Source organism: Pseudophryne corroboree, chromosome 9, assembly GCF_028390025.1.
Source record: "Pseudophryne corroboree isolate aPseCor3 chromosome 9, aPseCor3.hap2, whole genome shotgun sequence".
Classification (NCBI taxonomy): domain Eukaryota; kingdom Metazoa; phylum Chordata; class Amphibia; order Anura; family Myobatrachidae; genus Pseudophryne; species Pseudophryne corroboree.
The window spans coordinates 352,479,510-352,501,750 of record NC_086452.1 but is presented as its reverse complement, the minus strand read 5'-3'; the positions used below and the strand labels follow the sequence as shown (position 1 = coordinate 352,501,750).

Here is a 22,241-nt window from a genome sequence, read left to right as displayed (position 1 = left end):
CGTGTGAGAAGCACCTTCTTTATAACATGGACTCCCTTGGAGGAGGGCGAGAGCATGGTGGTCTTATTTACTTTGGTATAGAGGTCTACCACCATGTGTAGTAGCCCGGTGTTATACATCCTTTGACATACTCAGTGGCCACTATATCGGGTACACCTGTACACCTGCTCCTTAATGCTAAGATCTTATCAGCCAGCCATGCGGCACAACTCAATGCATAAAAACATACAAACATTGTGAAGAGGTTCAATTGTTGTGGGGACCGTATAGCGAAATGGGGAAGAAATGTGCTACAATTGTCTTTGTCCATGGAGTGATTGTGCATGAGTATCTCAGTCTTCTGATCTTCTGGGATTTTCATGCACAACGGTTTATACACTTTATTGAGACAGTTGCCCAAAACAAAGAACACCCAGTAAGTGTCAGTCCAGTGTGTAAAAGCACTTGATTATCGAGAGTGGTCAGAAGAGAATGGCCAGACTGGTATAAGATGACTCTAATACCCATGCATTTCTTATCGCATAGCACATCAGAGTTTAAAGTAGATGAACTAAAGCAGCAGCGGCGTACACCAGGCTGCGCTCCTGTTGGGGGCACAACAGGATCCTGAGGCTTCAGTGGGCACAAGCTCAGCAAAAAGTGGAGAATTGAAGATCGTTATACCGTCTCATCTGGAAATCTCCATTTCTGACCTGCGGGCAATATGGTCAGCAATTGGTGTAAACAACATGACACTATCCCGCCAAGTGCCATTGGTTCAGGCTGGTGGTGATGATGGTGTAATAGTTGTGTGGAGTTTGTTTTCTTACTTTCCCATTAAAGCCAACTATGCTGCACAGTTCTTGAAGATCTGCAATCCCCACTGCCTACTAAGCCAGTAGCCAGTGTGAATTGCAGATCTTCAAGAACTGTGCAGCATAGTGGATGTTAACGAGCTCGTCTCTTACACAATTTACTGCTGCTTGTACAGTTAGTTCTGTGCTGTCCAGTGGTAAAAAATGTGTAGCTTATGAAGTGACCATGAGTATATATTGATGTCAATCACAGACTTTACTTGGCACTAAATATAAATTAATTCAAATGGGATCCATCTAAGCAGTATATGGGGTACCATTTGGGGCTAATTAGCTGATGGTAGTGGGGAAATGTATTTTCTAATTAACCTAGATACAATCATTGTATCATATACTAGGTGCTGTGCATGCGGGTCCAGGGGGGCCCACACTGCACACCCTGCCCACATTATTTGTAATACCCTCTGGAAATCTGCGGTGAGGCAGCAGTGCTGCAAAAATCACTGGGAAATGGTGCAGCACCATATTACAAATGTTTTGTGCATGCGCAGTAGGAAAATCACTGAGAAAATGTTCGCCACGCCATATTCCTGGAGATCTGCGCATGCGCTCTAGACTCTGGAACAGCGCTAGGGTCCCTAGTGCCCTGAGTCGCAGATCTGCCGCTGGCTAGAGAGGAAGGGGCCCTGACGGGGGCCCGCACACAGACCGCCTCCTCTCTAGAAAAGCCCCTGGAATGCTTCCACACTTTTTGGAGACTTCAGCTTGCGGACTTCCCTTTTCCTAGACACCAAAATTAAGTGATTTTCACAAGGACAAGACATGTAATTAAATTTTTAATTGGAATCTATATAAAGATTTATGGAATCGCTTTTATACTGTACCACTGAGCCGCTAATTGTCTCGCTGTAAAAGAAAACATACCTGACCTGAGAAGTATAAGCTTGCAAGATTTACAGCCACATGATACATGAGTTAATCTCATTGTTTACTGTATTAGAAATATTATGTACATTATGTGGAACGTTCCCCCCCCCCCCCCCCTTCCCCCTCAGTATAAATTCTTGTGGTTATTAGAAGATATATCTAGCAACAATTCACCTGCTGCATATTTCTATCGTAATGTTGCTTGCAACTTAAATACTTGCATGTGTGACCAAATATTATATTACTATATTTTACAAATTGAATCTGTTTAGAAAATGGCTAAATCACCATGTTCCGTATGTGTTGGAAGTTATTAGGCAGTGCTTAGCCTTATTTTATACGTTCACTACTTTCTTACGTTTACTTTATTTCATTGGTTTTAAATCTTTATCATCCCAGAAGATATTCTAGTGCACTCCAATAAAGAGCCCAGTTATTTCACCCTCTGGTGTTATTAATGTAAATATTGGGGGGGATTCAATTGTTATCACCGCAGATCTCCCATCTACAGTGACGGGAGATCGCAGAGGCCTATGTTCAATTGATGCCCGTTATCGCACTGATAGCGCCCGTTAGTGTCTGGTTTATCCTTGTAAAGCAGCTAAAACAGACTGTACTAATGCCATTTGGCCGCCCAAACGGGTCACTTTTCTCACATCTCAGCTCGCCAGCGTGAGCGGCTACGTGCTGAAATGTCTTCCTCGCCGCTCAGCGCGCTCAAACGGAACAACAATTGATTTCTCAGTTGGGCGCCATCTAGTGGCGGCAGTGGGGAGAAATAATTGAATTACCCCCATTGTCTTTAGTCTTGAAATAACACCTCATCAGGGTACAACAATAGTGCCTTTTATTTAAAAAGGGAACTAAAAATAATCCTGTTAACTATAGACCAGTTAACTTAACCTCTATAGTGGGTAAAATATTGAAAGGTATCTTGAGGGATAGCATAGAGGATTATCTGCAGGTTAATAAGATTATTAGCAAAAGTCAGCATAGGTTTGTAAGGGACAGATCATGTCAAACTAACTTAATTAGCTTCTACGAGGAAGTGAGCGAGAATCTTGATCAGGGAAAAGCAGTGGATGTGGTGTATTTAGATTTTGCAAAAGCCTTCGATACAGTGCCTCACAGGAGACTGATCATCAAATTAAGGTAACTTGGTATAGGATATACTATTTGTACATGGATAGGTAATTGACTGGATAACAGAGCACAACGAGTAGTGGTCAACGGGATGTTCTCCAGCTGGGCACCAGTAGTCAGCGGAATGCCACAAGGGTCTGTACTTGGCCCGCTACTGTTCAATATATTTATCAACGATCTAGGAATAGGCCTGGAAAGCACAGTGTCAATCTTTGCGGATGATACTAAGCTGTGTAAGGTAATTAATTCAGATAGTGATGTGGAGTCTCTACAAAATGACTTATTTAAAGTTGAAGCCTGGGTGTCTAAATAGGGGATGAGGTTCAATATAGAAAAATGCAAAATTATGCATTTTGGGACAAAAAACCACACAAACATCGTACACTCTAAATGGGGAAATTATAGGGGTAACTGTGGTGGAAAAAGTTTTGGCGATACTCATAGATACTAGGCTTAATAACAGTACACAATGTCAAAATGCTGCAAAAAAGGCAAGTAAAGTGCTCGCATGCATAAAACGGGGCATTGAGACATGGGACGAGGATGTAATCCTGCCACTGTAAAAATCATTGGTATGTCCGCACCTGGAATATTGAGTTCAATTTTGGGCACAATATTATAAAAAAAGATATCTGGGAACTAGAAAGGGTTCAAAGGTGGGCTACTAGATTGATTAAAGAGCTAGAGACACTGGAATACAAGGAAAGGCTTGCTAAGTTAAATGTGTATACACTAGAAAAGTGGCGACTAAGAGGTGACATTATTAATATCTTCAAATATTTAAAGGGTCATTACAAGGAGTTAGCAGGGAATTTGTTTATTAAAAGAACTCTGTATAGGACACGTGGGCACTCGCTGAGGCTAGAGGAGAGAATTCCGTACACAAAGTAGGAAAGGGTTCTTCACGGTAAGGGCAATACAAATTTGTAACTCCCTGACGGAGGAGGTAGTAATGGCAGACTCTGTAAATGCATTTAAAAACCAATTGGATACATTTCTAACTGAAAAAGGTATCCAGGGTTATAGAATTTAACATAGTGACGTTAATCTGGGAGTGGTAAGAATCATTGTTGTCAATTGGTACTAAGCCATTACTTCAGCATGTACATTATAATATGAACAGCTGATCACAAAATACAGGTTGAACCCGATGGGCATTTTGCCTCTTTTCAACCTCACTAACTAACTAACTATGTAACAATAGAAAAATTCACCTGGTGTGATTCCTAATTGATGTGATAAGATCCATGGGAAACAGGCTCTTCAGTACAGAGGTATGGGTCATAGCGTACTCCCCACACTATCCAGCAAGGGACTGTGGCATTAAATAGGCCCAAACTCTGCCCTATATGAGGAATGGGTTGGAGCGGTTTCCTGAAACCCAAGAAGTTAACCCCTTTCTTACATGTTGCAGTCTCTCACCCTGCCGTGTAGGCATAAATAGCACTTTTCTCTCCTAAGCGAACGGTGTTCTGGTACAACCCTCCTTGTTTTATTTTTTATATTTATTTGCATTTGGTTATATTGTTCTTTTGCGGTGTGTGTTTATTTTTATTTTATTTTTATTTTTTTACAAAGCATTATGTATTAAAGCAAAAGTATTGCAGAATTGGGTGATAAGGCTTTAATTCTGCCTTAGAGGGCAACATAAAGTAATGCTACTTCCAAATGTGTGCTCTTGGTTTGAGTACAAGACAGTTTTTCAAAGAGGCAGTTCACCCCTGTTATTTACTTAGCAAGCCTACTTCTCTGGCCAGGCACATGTAAACAATGCCATCAGTGTTCGTGACGCCTGTGGCATAACTGTATTTAGCACAGGCTCATACCACTCTCCACTGTGGCCTGTATTATTTATTTAATTAAGGAAAGATGTTTTAAAGCAATACCTTCCCTTTTAAAGGCTTTATGTATTACTATCATGTCAATAGGAACATTGCTGACTGTTCTATTGTGCTTCTGTCCTGGTGGAACCCCCTACCACCACCTCCTCCTATCTCTAAAGACAAAGCCTGTTTGTCTGTCTTTACTACAGACATTTCCCAGAAAACAATCTTCATTAGCTGTCTGCATTTGGAAGTGGCTAAGCAGATCTCACCAATTACATACTTGCAGTGTCAGACTGGGGAATGAAGTACCCACTAGAAGAAGTACAGTGGTAGGAGCCCATGCTTGAGGCCTGTGGCCAGCCACCACAGAGGCATGGCTAACCATGCAGATATGTCCTCATACATCTAATCTCAATACACCATTCAGTGATAAATTCCTGATGCAAGTGAGCCGCCAGGTACTGTGCTCTGGGAAATGTTTTTGCTGACAATGGGGCAGATGTATTAAGCCTGGAGAAGTGATAAAGTGGTAATAAAGCAGTGATAAGTGTAAGGTGATAACGCACCAGCCAGTCTGCTTCAATATGTAAATAGACAGGAGCTGACTGGCTGGTGCATTATCACCTTGGATTTATTACTGCTTTATCACTTCTCTGGGCTTAATACACCTGCCCCAGTGTGTCGTAAGGGGGGTACGAATGGAGGGATCCGTGCTTAAATTCTAAGCAATCTGACTAGATTGCTTAGAAATTAAGCACTTATCTCTCCATGTGTATGCCCATAGCGATGCGTGGCCCCGTGCGTTGCTATTGCTGACTCTAGATTTGGCATGCATGCATGCCAAATCTAGTAGATCTCTCACTGCACTGCTCTGATTCAAACTCAGTCGCAATATAAAAACAATGAGACTGCGCTTCTGACTTTGATGAAAATGTTATCAATAATTAAAACGTAGAACAATACATAGATACCGGCCAGTATCTTAAAATTACAAGTACAAAATATGATCACAATATTGATACAAATGAGCCCCTGAGCCGTTGGTAATATAATAGCCCAAAATTTCTGCCAAACCATTCCTATTTGATCATATGCCTCTAAACAATGTGTTTTAATAAGTCTCAGTCCCAATGAGGCCTCCATTTAAGATTATTCAAACTTTGGATCCATGCTTGAAATTGGGTTAGTATAGCACAGTTAGTAAGGCATGCTAATATTAAAACTTCCAAAGTGGTTAGTAATTCAATCATAAGCATTCATGCGATTCAGCACATGGATTAAGATAAAATCCAGCACCAAGAAGATTATATCCAATCCAGTAGACAATTGGGGTACACCATGCAATGCACCCAATTTGATACCTCTCCCTGTGGCTGTAACAGCAAACAGCTTTCCTTCCGGGATGACACGCTGGTGGATGGTCTGCTGCTTCACTAAGACGAACACTGAGGAAGCAGCTGACACCAGCCCGGAGGCAGAGAAACGCGTTTGTAGGAGAGGACACGATTCTAACTGTTGCAGCATTCACCTGCTCGTTCTAAACATCCTTGAGCTGGCCGGCTAATTGTTTCACTGCCAGACCCCAGTGCCAAGTGGAGAGAAGCAGCAGTCCATCCAACAGCGTGTCATCCCAGGAGGAAAGACAGATTTCGGTCGGAAGGGGTTCCGACCTATTCAAAAAATATCTTCTTTTTTTTTTTTCCGACAAGACGGGAATTACAGACTTGTCGGAAAATACGTGGAACGGCGGAATAGCTGCCAATCCGCGTGCTTCTGTCGGAAATGGGGCTAAATCCGACAGGTTTTGGCCCCCTTTCCGACAAACTCAATCTGACTTGAAAACAAGTCGGATTGAGGTGAGGAAACTGGGAGCGCTGCGGCAGGCTGCGGGGATGAGAGGTACCTTGTCTGGCCGTCCCCCGGCCAGGCACCTCTCTCCCTGCAGCGCCTCCCCCCCCCCGCCGCAGTCATCACTAGTCTCCACTGCCGCAGATGATGGCAGCTTCCCCTGTCGCCCATCTTCCCCCGCCATCACCGCCCGCCGCCGCTGACAGCAGCGGCAGAACAGCACCCTGCGTGCGGCCAAATCCAACAGTCTGATTTGGCCGCCCATTGAATAGGGGTAGTCGGATCCATTCCGACAAATGCATGTCGGAATGGATCCGATTCTTATTGATTATATACCCCATAGACGTCTCTGCTCTATTTGCATCTCGTTCGTTCTTTCTATTACGTCCTAGAGGATGCTGGGGACTCCGTAAGGACCATGGGGTATAGACGGGCTCCGCAGGAGATAGGGCACCTAAAAAGAACTTTTACTATGGGTGTGCACTGGCTCCTCCCTCTATGCCCCTCCTCCAGACCTCCGTTAAATCTTGTGCCCAGAGGAGAATGGGTGCACTGCAGAGAGCTCTCCAGAGTTTTCTGTTGAAAAATAATTTTGTTAGGTTTTTTTTTTTAATTTATTTTTTATTTTTTATTTCGTTCGTGGGACTGAGGGGAGAGAAGCAGGGCTGGCTTAACGGTTGGGCTCTGTTTCTAAGGCTACTGGACACCATTAGCTCCAGAGGGAGTCGGAACACAGGTCTCACCTGGGGTTCGTCCCGGAGCCGCGCCGCCGTCCTCCTCACAGATGCCGAAGATAGAAGCCGGGTGAGTATGAGAAGGCAGAAGACATCAGATCTTCATGAGGTAAGGCGCGCAGCGGTAAGCTGCGCGCCATTGCTCCCATTCACACACACAGAGCAGCACTGAAGGGTGCAGGGGGGGGCGCCCTGGGCAGCAATAAACCTCACATTTGGGCACTGACGAGGTAGATTAGGCTGCTGGGCAGTAATTCTACGATCCCCCGCCATTTTCTATAAAAAAAAATCAGCTGGACCGAAGCCCGCCGTCGGGTGGGCAGAGCTTGATCCCCAGCACTAACCAGCGCCATTTTCTCCACAGAAGCTGCATGAGGAAAACGCTGGCTCCCTGGTCTCTCCCCTGCTGAACATTCAGGCTGGAAAAAAGAGGAGGGGGGCATTTTGAGCGCAGTGAGTGGGAATCTGGTCATTTTATATGTAAAAGCGCTATCTGGTCAAATTTTTCCAGTGTTATTAAGCGCTGGGTGGGTGCTGGCATACTCTCTCTCTGTCTCTCCTAAGGGCCTGGGGTTTTGTCCCCTTATAGGTTAATCCCTGTGTGTGGGGGGTGTCGGTACGTGGTGTCGACATGTCTGAAGCGGAAGGCTTTTCCAAGGAGGAGGTGGAGCAAATGAGTGGTGTGTCCCCGTCGGTTGTGCCGACTCAGGAATGGATGGACATGTGGCATCCTTACATAAGAGGCTTGATAAGGCTGAATTAGGGGAGACATCAGGGGGTCAATCCTCGGATTGGACCGACTCACAGGGCCCGTCAGGGTCTCAAAAGCGTCCCTTAACACAAGACACTACTACCGACACGGACTCTGATTCCAGTGTCGACTATGACGAAGTGAAATTGCACCCTAGGGTGACAAAAACCATTCAGTGTATGATTGTGGCAATAAGGGATGTGTTGCATATTGCGGAGGAACCCTCGGTCCCCGACACAAGGGTGCACATGTTTATGGGAAAGAAACAGATTATTAATTTTCCCACATCTCATGAACTAAATGATTTCTTTGAAAAAGCTTGAGAGACTCCGGAAAAGAGACCGCAGATACCCAAAAGAATTTATATGGCATACCCCTTCCCTAAACAGGACAAAGAGCGTTGGGAATCACCTCCCACTGTGGACAAGGCCCTAACGCGCTTGTCCAAGAAAGTGGCACTACCGTCTCCTGACACAGCTGCCCTTAGGGACCCTGCAGATCGCAGGCAAGAGACTACCTTAAAGTGTATTTATTCTCATACTGGAGCAGTCCTTAGACCGACAATTGCGTCGGCATGGGTGGGTAGCGCGATTTCAGCTTGGACAGATGAGCTGACAGCTGATTTTGATAAGATGGATAAGGATACTATATTCTTAACTCTAGCCCATATTAAAGACGCAGTCTTATTTATGAGGGATGCTCAAAGGGACATTGGTTTGCTGGCTTCTAGGGCCAATGCCATGTCTATCTCTGCAAGAAGATGGACTCGCCAATGGACGGGTGATGTAGATTCCAAAAAACATATGGAAGTTCTACCCTATAAGGGAGATGTATTGTTTGGGGATGGGCTGACGGACCTGGTTTCCACAGCTACAGCAGGTAAATCAAATTTTTTACCATTTATTCCCCAACAGCAAAAGAAAGTACCACCCTATCAGATGCAGTCCTTTCGGTCGCACAAGCCCAGAAGAGGTCGGGGATCCTCCTTCCTCGCCAGAGGTAAGGGCAGAGGCAAAAGAGCACCTGCTTCGGCAGGTGCCCAGGAACAAAAGTCCTCCCCGGCTACTCCAAAGCCCACAGCATGACGCTGGGGCTCCCCTGAGGGAGTCCGCACCGGTGGGGGCACGTCTTCGACTTTTCAGCCAGGCCTGGGTCAGCTCAGGCCTGAATCCTTAGGTGTTGGAAATAGTTTCCCAGGGTTACCAGCTGGAATTCGAGGAGGTGCCCCCGCGCCGATTTTTCAAATCGGCCCTACCAGCTTCCACATCGGAACAGGATGTAGTCTTAGCTGCAATTCAAACGCTGTGTCTACAGCAAGTAATAATCAGGGTTCTCCTGAACCAGCAGGGAAGAGGTTACTACTCAACCCTATTTGTGGTCCCGAAACCGGACGGTTCGGTCAGACCTATTTTGAATCTGAAATCCCTAAACCTGTACATAAAAAGATTCAAATTCAAAATGGAATCATTCAGAGCGATAATAGCCAATATGGAGGAGGGGGAGTTTATGGTGTCTCTGGACATAAAGGTTGCGTACTTCATGTCCCCATATATTCCCCCCATCAGGAATACCTGAGATTCGCTGTACAGGATTGTCATTACCAATTTCAGACGTTGCCGTTTGGGCTTTCCACGGCCCGAGGATTTTCACCAAGATAATGGCGGAAATGATGGTGGTCCTGCGCAAGCATGGAGTCACAATTATCCCATACTTGGACGATCTCCCAATAAAAGCGAGATCCAGAGAGAAATTGCTGAGCAGTGTGGCGCTCTCTCTGAGAGTGCTCCAGCAACACGGTTAGATTCTAAATCTACCGAAATCACAGTTTATTCCGACAACTCGAGAAAGCCCAGGACATCCAGAACATGGTCAGAGACCTGCTAAAAACGAAAAGGGTGTCAGTTCACCAATACACTCGAGTTCTGGGAAAAATGGTGGCGGCCTACGAGGCCATTTCCCTTTGGAAGGTTCCATGCAAGGACTTTTCAATGGGACCTTCTGGACAAGTGGTCCGGGTCCCATCTGCACTTACATCGGAAAATAACTCTGTCGCCAGGGTGTCTCTCCTGTGGTGGTTGCAAAGTACTCACCTGCTGGAGGGTCGCAGGTTCGGAATTCAGGATTGGATCCTGGTTACCACGGACGCGAGCCTCCGAGGATGGGGAGCAGTCACACAAGGAAGACATTTTCAGGGACTGTGGTCAGACCAGGAGTCCTGTCTACACATCAATGTGTTGGAACTCAGGGCCATTTACAACGGCCTTCGACAAGCGGAGAGTCTTCTTCGAAACCTACCGGTTCTGATTCAATCAGACAATGTCACAGCAGTGGCTCATGTGAACCGCCAAGGCGGGACAAGAAGCAGAGTCGCGATGGCGGAAGCCACCAGGATTCTTCACTGGGCGGAAAATCACGTGAGCGCTCTGTCGGCTGTCTTCATTCCGGGAGTGGACAACTGGGAAGCAGACTTGCTCAGCAGACACTATCTCCATCCAGGAGAGTGGGGACTTCATCAAGAAGTCTTTGCAGACGTAACGCGTCTTTGGGGAACTCCTCAAATAGACATGATGGCGTCACGCCTCAACAAGAAGCTTCGGAGGTATTGTGCCAGGTCTCGGGACCCTCAGGCAGTAGCAGTAGACGCTCTGGTAACACCGTTGGTGTTCAAATCGGTCTACGTGTTTCCTCCTCTTCCTCTCATCACAAAAGTGTTGAGGATCATAAGACGAAGAAGAGTACAGACGATACTCGTTGTCCCAGACTGGCCTCGAAGGGCCTGGTACTTGGATCTACAAGAGATGCTCACAGGAGATCCCTGGCCTCTTCCTCTGAGGGAAGACCTGTTGCAACAGGGGCCCTGTGTATTTCAAGACTTACTGCGGTTACGTTTGACGGCATGGCGGTTGAACGCAGAATCCTAGCGAAAAAGGGGATTCTGGAAGAGGTCATCCCTACTTTAATAAAGGCTAGGAAGGAGGTGACGGTAAAGCACTATCACCGTATCTGGCGAAAGTATGTGTCTTGGTGTGAGACCAAGAATGCACCTACGGAAGATTTTCATCTGGGTCGTTTTCTCCACTTCCTACAGACAGGAGTGGATATGGGCCTGAAATTAGGCTCTGTTAAGGTACAGATTTCGTCCCTCTCGATTTTCTTTCAGAAGGAATTGGCTTCTCTTCCAGAAGTCCAGACGTTTGTAAAGGGAGTGCTGCACATCCAGCCCCCTTTTGTGCCTCCAGTGGCACCATGGGACCTGAACGTGGTGTTGCAGTTCCTAAAATCACACTGGTTTGAACAGCTTAACAAGGTTGAGTTGAAATTTCTTACCTGGAAGGTGTTCATGTTGTTGGCCTTAGCATCAGCAAGGCGAGTGTCAGAATTGGCGGCTTTGTCAGACAAGAGCCCCTACTTGATTTTTCATGTGGATCGAGCTGAATTGAGGACACGTCCGCAATTTTTGCCTAAAGTGGTTTCTTCATTCCATATGAATCAACCTACTGTGGTGCCTGTGGCTACAAGTGACCTGGAGGATTCCAGATCCCTGGACGTAGTCAGGGCCTTAAAGATTTATGTAGCCAGGACGGCTAGAATTAGGAAAACAGAGGCTCTGTTTGTCCTGTATGCGGCCAATAAGATTGGCGCACCTGCTTCGAAGCAGACTCTTGCTCGCTGGATCTGTAATACGCTTCAGCAGGCTCATTCTACGGCTGGATTGCCGGTACCAAATTCGGTTAAGGCCCATTCCACTAGGAAGGTGGGTTCTTCTTGGGTGGCTGCCCGAGGCGTCTCGGCATTACAGCTTTGCCGAGCGGCGATTTGGTCGGGGTCAAACACTTGCTAAATTCTACAAGTTTGATACCCTGGCTGATGAGGACCTAGCGTTTGCTCAGTCGGTGTTGCAGAGTCGTACGCACTCTCCCGCCCGATTGGATGCTTTGGTATAAACCCCATGGTCCTTAAGGAGTCCCCAGCATCCTCTAGGACGTAAGAGAAAATAAGATTTTAAACCTACCGGTAAATCTATTTCTCCTAGTCCGTAGAGGATGCTGGGCGCCCGTCCCAATGCGGAAACTCTGCAAGACTTGTATATAGTTGTTGCTTACATAAGGGTTATGTTACAGTTGAAATCGGTCTTGGACCGTTACTGTTATTGTTCATATGGTTAACTGGTTATGTATGATCCAGGTTACATGGTATGATTGGTGTGGGCTGGTGTGAATCTTGCCCTTGGATTTCTAAATCCTGCCTTGTATTGTCCATCTCCTCTGGGCACAGTTCTCTAACGGAGGTCTGGAGGAGGGGCATAGAGGGAGGAGCCAGTGCACACCCATAGTAAAAGTTCTTTTTAGGTGCCCTATCTCCTGTGGAGCCCGTCTATACCCCATGGTCCTTACGGAGTCCCCAGCATCCTCTACGGACTGGGAGAAATAGATTTACCGGTAGGTTTAAAATATTATTTTTAGTACTGTATTCTTTTGATCACGATTACAAATTATTGTAATCTTCGTCTCCTTCACAGTTGTGCATGTATAAGCTTAGTTACCCTATTTAAAGACTTGTGCAAATTTAACCTATGAAATTTGGGACGGTTATTGAGAATTTGACAAATTATGATTTATGACATTGGTCACTGGATATGGACACTGAGGAAGAAAGCTTTACCGTTAATAATATTCAAAGCAGTGAACATTAAATAAGAAAATGCTTTGAGAACTTATACCCTTATGTTACTATAATCGTTACAGTAACACATCAGCTTTATTTACAGTACATTGCAATATAACATGCAGAATGGTATTTTCTGAATTTTATTGCTTTTGGTTAACTGTGTAAAGGGTTCTGCAATGTTGTCTGATGGTTTTTTTTTTGTAAATTGCGTTTTATCTAGATACTCATATCGGCAGATGATGAAATGGAGGAGACCGATGGTGAGGAAGACTTGCGCAAATTAACTAATTCCAAGGCTCTTAAGAAAAAAAAGCACCGGTTTGGCCTGCCTGTATGATGCTTCTCTTCAGATTTTGCACAATGCCTCCCTTGAACTGAGGTTTGCAGGAGGAGACTGGGTCTGGATTCTTAGCACAGGAACTCTTCAAGCCACTACCTCTACTGTCCTGTTGGCTTCAGAGATGGGGGTGCAAAAACCTGTGTGTTCAGGAGGCCCTCTCCAAGATAGGGAGTGCCAAGGATTGGGCACTAGACTTTCATTGCTCTACATGCTGCTGCCCCCTTACACAAGGTCATACAAGGGAAAAGGAGCAACAGCCTGCTATTCTCTAAAGAGCAACTGTTACATTATGTTCCCTTTCAGTTTGAGTAGATCTTTTTTCATTACACCCAACTTTTTATTTTTCTCTTCCCAGTTAACTTGTGTTTGCCCATTTTAATGTCTGAATCTAGACACACCTCCTGAACCTGCTGTGTATATAACAGTCTGAGGGCTTGCTTTTTATTTATATCCCTTTTCAAGAAACTCTGCATCAAGCTTCTCATCAACTGTCAAAGAATGTGATGTACATACCCAGATACACCTATCCCGAAGTCGGGGACCTACAAGAAAGCTGGACATCTATTTCTCCAAGCATTCCAATGTAGTCCTTTTGTGCGCATTACTATGTTTTAAAGTGGTGTAAAGAATGTTTTTCCAGTTGCGATGATGAAAACACTCTTCCCATACTGTTACAGGAGAAAAAGAGCAACATTTGATTTAACTGCTTTTATTTTATGAAACTCCCAAGGTACTTTCTTCCAAGGCCCTTGCAGCACAAATGCAACTAATGACTATGACTATGAACTGAGGAATTCCAAGAGGCTAGGTGTGCATCTTTACTTTGGTAACAGAATGTTTAACCACCGTAACTTACTGATGTATTTAACAAACTGCAATTGCTTTATTCAAAGTTAGTTGCTACATAATTTGTATCTTGGCCTTTTTGTTTGGGCTTAGAGCATAAACTTTAGTTGTAGAGGTCCCTAAGATTATGTTCTAGGATTCCTTGAACAAAGCATCTTCAAGAAGATTCTAGTGCCACATTTGTGTCATCCGATGGCTTAAGAGAGCTTGTGGGTATAATTGGCAGATCAAAATGCAATTTATTGCGAACAATAGTTTAACCACCTGTTTTAAGCCATCAACAAACAATGTGAAGCATAGAATCACCAAACATCCCCATTCCCAGTCCTGTATGAACTATACTGCCTTAACTCTGTCATACTGTTAATCACCTAAGCATCAGACCATTCCTTAACACCTTTGTTCACAGGGTTGGTAGCAAGATATTGCTGTGCAATGCATTGCTCTACCGTCTGGACGCACAGGATTTCAGATTCAGTTGACGTTCTGTAATCTGTTTGTGCTTTTTTAATTTATATTTTCGTACCATTTAAAAAAAATAAAAAAAAATCTGCAGGGGGTGACCATTTTTTTGATCAGTCTTATATATATATTTTTTTCTCTGACTTTTATTTTGTTGTCTTTTTTTCCCCAAAAGAAAGTGTTGCAAGAAATACGCTGGAGGTACAACCAAATTCTTTTGTGCTTTTATTTTTATTTTTTCCCTTTCATCTTTCTGTGCAAGAGTATTTGTCTGGATTTGGTACATAATTAGCATGGAAAGGAAAACGTTTTGCTATAGAACATGTGTGCAGCCATTCATCTATGTTTTCAGGGATTCTCAGCCCCAGCCCTACCAAAAGAAGCTTGAGATTTAAAGCTGCCTGTTGCAGGCTGTGTGCTGAGCATGTGGTTAAATGTGATGGAATATGTTACATTGCTTTAAGTGCTTTTGCCTTACAGGATAAATTTATCAGTTGAATGCACTTTTACTAAAAGCAAATGAAGTGGGATGCGCAAGGGTTACTGTCTGTCTTCTCTGTTCACCATAAATACAAGTTTCCAAATGGTGGTCATAATTAGTTTGTTTTTATTCGCTTTTAAAACAATTTCGTAGAGCAATTACTGGTTATAGTACAGAAGACCTTTACCTTACAATAAGCGACATAACAGCAAGGGTACATAGGTTTCTCTTACATCCTAGAGGATACTGGGGTCCATTTAGTACCATGGGGTATAGACGAGTCCACTAGGAGCCATGGGCACTTTAAGAATTTGACAGTGTGGGCTGGCTCCTCCCTCTATGCCCCTCCTACCAGACGCTGTTTAGAAAATGTGCCCGGAGGAGCCGGTCACGCTGAAAGAAGCTCCTGAAGAGTTTTCTGCATTTATTTTCTATGTTTGTTGTTTTCAGGCAGGTTGGGTTGGCACCAGCCTGCCTGCTTCGTGGGACTTAAGGGGAGAGAACGGCCCTACCTCTTGAAGGGTTAATGGTCCCGTTCCTCTCTGACAGGACACTGAGCTCCTGAGGGAACTATTTGCAAGCCCCACCACGGCGAGCGTACATTCCCGCAGCATGCTGCCACCCCTAACAGAGCCTGAAGAGTGGTGAGTACTGAGCCCGCCATTATGGCGGCACAAGGGTACGGGAGACGCACTGCTTCTAAACGGGGCGGAATTTGTCTCCAGACACACCACTGCGTCTCAGTACACTGTACCCAGACTGGCAACACAGCCTTAAAACGGTTTCTCTCCATTTTAAGCACCAGATTCCTCAGCCAATATAAAAAAAGCAGGAAGACCGCGTGCCATTGAAGGGGCGGGGCTTCACTATGAGAGGATCCAGCAGCTCACCAGTGCCATTTTCCCTCTGCAGTGGACACAGACGCTGACAGGACATGGACGAGCAGCTCCTTCGGTGCGAGTCCAGATTACCTCAGCGGTACCAGGGGGTCATAGCAGGGGAGGGAGCAACTATTAGTGTACTAACTCCCCTATCAGGGTACTTAGTCTGTGACTCGGCTAAGCTTGGCTTTAGCGATAAGGGCGCGGTGTGGGCTGGCTCCAAACAACTGGCTCCCCCTGAAGGGCTCTTTGTGGGTTAATTGTGCTTAACCTTTTCCTGTGTGTGTGCGGTCACATTTACATTATGTCAGGCAAAGAGTGTGGTTTCTTGTACAGCGGAGTGTTCCTCTTCACCAGGGTGCTCACTACTGGGTTCTGTGTTCACAAGCTAGCGGGGCTGAACCGGAGTGGGTTAATTCTCTCAAAAGAATGATTTCCACTCTTTCTACAAAATTGTCCCGCAATGAGAAGGAGACGCAATACTTAAAACAAACTGTGGATGAGTTTATGAACAGAGACTCAGTCCCTAAAACAGCATCTCAGTCCCCTCCCATTTGTCCGCAAAAGCGATCTCTGGCCTATATCCTGCAATCTGATGCTGATGGGTCAGACTTGGTAGGAGGGTGAGGTAGATTTGGAGGGGTGGGGGGGGGGAAATGTGGCTCTGGCACAGGGAATAGAGGCTCTTATAGAGGCTATTAGAGATGTTCTGCATATTCCTGATAAGGTGTCAGAGGAGAGTGAGGAATCTTATTTTAATGTAAAGAAGTCGTCCTCCGTTACTTTTCCTGTGTCATAGGAATTGAATACCCTGTTTGAAGAACCATGGGTTAATCCTGATAAGAAGTTTCAGATCCCTAAAAGGTTGCTCTCATCTTTTCCTTACTTCTGGAGGATAGGAAAAAATGGGAAAATCCACCGATAGTGGACGCATCAGTCTCTAGGCTGTCACGTAAAATTGTATTGCCTGTTCCTGCTGCAGCCTCCCTAAAAGACACGGCTGATCATAAAATTGAGACTACACTCAAATCATTGTACACAGCTGCTGGGGTGGCCCAAAGACCCACTATTGCATGTGCGTGGATCACTAAAGCCATTGCGAAATGGTCAGGTAACCTAATTGAGGGGTTAGATTCCATATCTAGGCGGGATGTTTTCTTACTCCTGCAGCATAAACAGGACTCTGCAAACTTTATGGAGGCCATAAAGGAAATAGGCGTGCTTAATGTACGCACCACCGCTATGGCAGTGTCTGCACGCAGGGGCTTGTGGCTACGCCAGTGGACTGCTGACCCGGACTCCAGGAAAGGCGTGGGAGGCCTACCATTCACGGGAGAGGCCTTGTTTGGAGATGAACTAGACAAATGGATCCCCACGCTACTGTGGGTAAGTCTATGTATCTTCCTTCCGCAGCCCCCCCGACCAAGAAGACTTCTTCAACTTCTAAGTTACAGTCCTTTCGGACGGCCAAGTTCAAGGGCAAATCCATAGGTGCTTCTATGTCCTCCAGCGGTGCAAGAGGTAAACCATGCAAACCAGCAACTACAGGTGCTCAGGAACAGAGCTCAGGCTCTGCTTCCTCAAAGACTTCAGCATGACAGTGGACCGCAATGCCTGGAAGGCTGTCAGGTGGGAGCCCGTCTACAGATCTGGTCAAATTCGTGCCAGGATCCCTGGGTCATAGATCTGATTTCCAAGGGCTAGAGACTGGAGTTCCAAGAGCTCCCACCTCACAGATTCTTCAAATCAGGCTTGCCAGTTTAAGAAGAGAAAAGTATAACTATACAGCATGCCATCCAAAAACTGATACAGACTCGAGGTCGAACTGGAACAATGACCTATCTACTAAACAAGGGGTACTATTCCAACTTGTTCGTAGTACCGAAGCCGGACGGTTCGGTAAGACCAATTCTGCACCTCAAGTCTTTGAACCCGTATTTACGAGTGTTCAAATTCAAGATGGAGTCTCTGAGAGCGGTGATCTCGGGTCTGGAGGAGGGGGAATTCATAGTGTCTCTAGATATCAAGGATGGGTACCTTCATATTCCGATCTGGCCGTTTCATCAGGCTTATCTACGGTTTGCACTGCAGGACTGTCACTACAAGTTCCAGGCCCTGCCATTTGGTCTCTCCACGGCACCGAGGGTGTTCACCAAGGTGATGGCAGAGATTATGTTTCTACTCCGCAAACAGGGAGTGAACATAATTCCGTACCTGGATGATCTCCTGATAAAAGTGCCGTCCAGGGAGAGGTTGCAGGACTTCATTGGTCTCTCAACCAAACTCCTCCAGGATCACGAGTGGATTCTGAACCTTCCAAAATCTCACCTGGAGCCAACACGCACGCTGCCATTCCTGGGAATGATACTGGACACGGAGTCACAAAAGGTGTTCCTTCCGTTGGAAAAGGCATTGGTAATCCAGTCGATGGTTCAGGATGTCCTGAAGCCAACCCGGATGTCGGTGCATCTGTGCATTCGCCTTCTGGGGAAATTGGTGGCGAGGGACTTCAATACGGAAGGTTTCACGTGAGACCGTTCCAGCTCGATCTGTTGGACAAATGGTCCAGATCGCATCTTCACATGCACCAGAGGATGTCTGTCACCAAAGGCCAGGATCTCCCTTCTGTGGTGGCTACAGTCTTCTCACCTCGTCGCAGGACGGAGGTTCAGAATTCTGAGCTGGATTCTGTTAACCACAGACGCAAGCATCAGAGGTTGGGGAGCAGTCACTCAGGGGGTGCAGTTTCAGGGAAGATGGTCAAGTCAGGAAGTCATCCTTCCAATCAACATTCTGGAACTCAGGGCCATATACAAAGCCCTTCTGCGGGCCTCACATCTTCAAGATCGGGCAATTCAGGTCCAGTTGGACAATGTGACGGCAGTAATGTACATAAACCGATGGGGCTGAATGAAAAGCAGAGCAGCAATGTCAGAGGTGTCAAGAATTCTCCTCTGGGCAGAAAGAAACGCTGTGGTGTTGTCAGCGGTCTTCACTACAGGAGTAGACAACAGGGAAGCAGACTTCCTCAGCAGACACGACCTGCTTCCGGGGAAGTAGGGCCTTCACCCGGAAGTGTTCAGGTGCTTGACAAGTCGAGGGGGATATTCACAGATCAACATGATGGCCTCTCGTCTCAACAAGAAGCTCAGGCGGTATTGTTCCAGGTCAAGAGATGCACAGGCGGTGGCGATAGATGCCCTGATGACTATATGGGTCTATCAGATGGTGTACGTATTTCCTCCACTTCCTCTGATCCCAAGAAATCTAAAGCGAATAAAAAGGGAAAAGGTTCAAGCAATACTCATTGCTCCGGACTGGGCGAGAAGGGCCTTGTACTCAGACCATCTGGAGATGCTCCTCGAAAATCCGTGGCCTCTACCTCTTCACAAGGATCTTCTGTAACAGGGCCCGTTCGTCTATCAGGACTTACCGTGGCTAAGTTTGACGGCATGGAAGTTGAACGGCTGATTCTAGCCAGGAGAGGGATCCCTTAAAAGGTTATCCCGACTATGATCCAAGCCAGGAAGGGGGTAACGTCTAAGCATTACCATCGTATTTGGAAGAAATACGTCTCTTGGTGTGAGAGCAGAAATTATTCTGCAGTGGAATTTCATCTGGGCCGTTTCCTGCAGGCAGGCGTGGATGTGGGCCTACGCCTAGGCTCCATAAAAGTCCAGATATCGGCCTTGTCCATTTTCTTTCAGAAGCAATTGGCTTCTCTCCCTGAGGTCCATATGTTCTTGAAAGGTGTTCTCCACATCCAACCTCCCTTTGTGCCTCCCACAGCACCTTGGGATCTCAATGTGGTGCTGCAGTTCTTCCAATCGGACTGGTTTGAACAGTTATAGGAGGTGGATGTAAAATATTTTACGTGGAAGACCGTCACACTGTTGCCCTTGGCTTCAGCAAGACGTGTGTCGTAGCTGGGGCCTTTGTCTCACAAAAGTCCCTATTTAATTTTCCATGAGGATGGAGCTGAACTCTGAACTCGTCAGCAATTTCTTCTTAACGTGGTGGTCGCATTTCACATCAACCAACCTATTGTGGTTCTGGTTGTCACTGACACCTCTGCTACTTCAAAGTCTTTGGATGTTGGGAGGGCTTTGAAGGTGTAGGTGAAAAGAACAGCTCGTCACAGAAAAATGGACTCTTTGTTTGTTCTTTATGATCCTAATTAGATTGGGTGTCCTGCTTCAAACCAGACAATTGCACGCTGGATCAGACTTACTATCCAGCATGCTTATTCTACGGCAGATTTGCCATGTCCAAAATCTGTACATGCCCACTCTACTAGGTCTGTGGGTTCTTTCTGGGCGGCTGCCCTGGGTGTCTCGGCTTTACAGCTCTGCCAAGCAGCTACTTGGTCAGGTTTGAACACGTTTGCAAAGTTCTATACATACTTTGACCAAACTGAAGATCCTCAGAGGCCAATCAGTTCTGCAGGAACCACAGCACTCTCCCACCCGGTGTGGGAGCTTTGGTACATCCCCATGGTACTAAATGGACCCCAGTATCCTCTAGGACGTAAGATAAAATAAGATTTGAATTACCTACCGGTAAATCCTTTTCTTGTAGTCCGTAGAGGATACTTGGCACCCGCCCAGTGGTTCATTCTTCCTGCACTGTTACTTGGTTAAGTAATGTTGGTTCAGCCGTTGCTGTTTCAAGTTTGGTTAGCATGGCTTTCCTCTTGTTGTGTGTGCTGGTTCGGAATCTCACCACTATCCTCATCTATCTCTCAAAGTATGTCTGTCTTCTCGGACACAGTTTCCAAGACTGAGTCTGGTAGGAGGGGCATAGAGGGAGGAGCTAGCCCACACTATCAAATTCTTAAAGTGCCCATGGCTGCTAGTGCATCCTCTATACCCCATGGTACTAAATTGACCCCATTATCCTCTACGGACTACAAGAAAAGGATTTACTGGTAGGTAATTAAAATCCTATTTTTGCCTTGCTGTGGTTTATTTTTAGATGTGTTGCTATGTGGTGTTTCATAGTAAGCAGATTTGGATTTCATATTGAGTAGCCATTTAAGACTGCTTGATTTTTTTTTCAGCCTTTGGAGCTGTTGGATGCAGCGGTGTCTGGGTGTGGATTAAAAGATCAAAAGTCAGAAGGTTGACACCATATGGACGGCAGGGTAAAAAGGTCACCATGCACATAGCCGACACACAGCAGGTCAACACAGTCTTTTTGGTGGCATTTTGTATGTTTAACCATATATGATCTAAATTATTGAATGTGTAGAAACGTGTACTATCATGGACTCGCCGCGCTTCAGGCAAGGTGGCTTGCTAGAAAGATAAGAAAGGTAATAGATGGTGACATGGATAGTTAGATTTAGCGAAAGATGAAAAATCATGAAACACTTTTCATAGTCCAGATGCGTCATTGAATTTTGTGACTCTATGAGCCCTTGGCTCTAGTTACCATTCCATATTCCATACTTCTGTACAGATATGGCACACCAAGGAGGCGTATTGCACTGCTGAAGACTGTTCCAATGTTTGATTGAGTTCACAACATATGGAACCCCTATAAATGCTGATAAACCCAGTAGACTTACCAGGCACTCAACCTGAGGGGATTTTCTTAATTCAGTAAATTGACCATAAATTACAATGAAAACAATTTTAAGACTCCATCATCTGTATTCTACAGGACTATGATTTATTTCTTTTTATTTAAAAGGTGCTCTTACATGTAAAAGTTTTCACTCAGTTCATTATTATTTATTACCAGTTATTTATATAGCACACACATATTCCGCAGCACTTTACAGAGAATATTTGGCCATTCACATTGGTCCTTGCCCCAGTGGAGCTTACAATCTATATTCCTTACCACATGTACATACATTCATGCTAGGGTTAATTTTTGGTTGGGATCCAATTGACCTACCAGTATATTTTTGGATTGTGGGAGGAAACCCAGGCAAGTATGGGGAGAATATACAAACTCCACACTGTTAGGGCCATGATGGGAATCGAACCCATGACCTCAGTGCTGTGAGTCAGTAATGCTAACCATTACACCATCTGTATATAAGTAGTACACTGTGAATTATATATAAAAACATTAAATACAATACTTTCTTGTCATACATAAGTCTTTCAGCTGAAGTCTATGAAATGTATATCTCTGAAGAAAAGAATTGTAGCCAGAGAGAATATGAAGAGAATAAACAAGCAAGCTCCTCGCTGACGTGTCCTCCTTGGTTCTGTAGCACTTTCTACAACAGAAATTATAAACTGCTGAGCTGCTGAAGCCTGCACTGCCTCACTGGCTCCATCCTCACTCCAGTTGCAGCCAGGCTTGTGCCATCACTTTTTGTGACCACATTACCTACATAATATATATCGAGAACCCAGCACCCACCATGATATGCACACTCACATTAATACATCAATACATAAATAAATAATGGGGTTTTAGTTCATGAATTGTACAATGTATTGAAACTTGCAGCCTAATATCAAGTGACCTCATCTCACTGCAAGTCCTACTCTATCACCCAGATTTTTTTAAATCTGCCTA

At 45.3% G+C, this 22,241-nt stretch overlaps 1 protein-coding gene across 2 annotated transcripts in view; it reads left to right on the top strand.

Annotated features, from left to right (window-relative positions):
• Positions 1 to 21,903, top strand: part of STIMATE (STIM activating enhancer) — a 115,313-nt gene extending 93,410 nt beyond the window's left edge. Inside the window, exons 8-9 of one of the 2 annotated variants that reach the window (XR_010186916.1) lie at positions 12,912 to 13,839; positions 20,761 to 21,903. Coding sequence is in view for 1 of the 2 variants with exons in the window: in XM_063940677.1 (XP_063796747.1) it covers positions 12,912 to 13,028 (117 nt within the window). In the remaining variant the exon portion in view is untranslated. Of the gene's footprint in view, positions 1 to 12,911; positions 14,936 to 20,760 lie in introns of those variants that run through there. The other variant, XM_063940677.1, reaches the window with a different exon arrangement.
• The last annotated feature ends 338 nt before the right edge of the window (positions 21,904 to 22,241 follow it).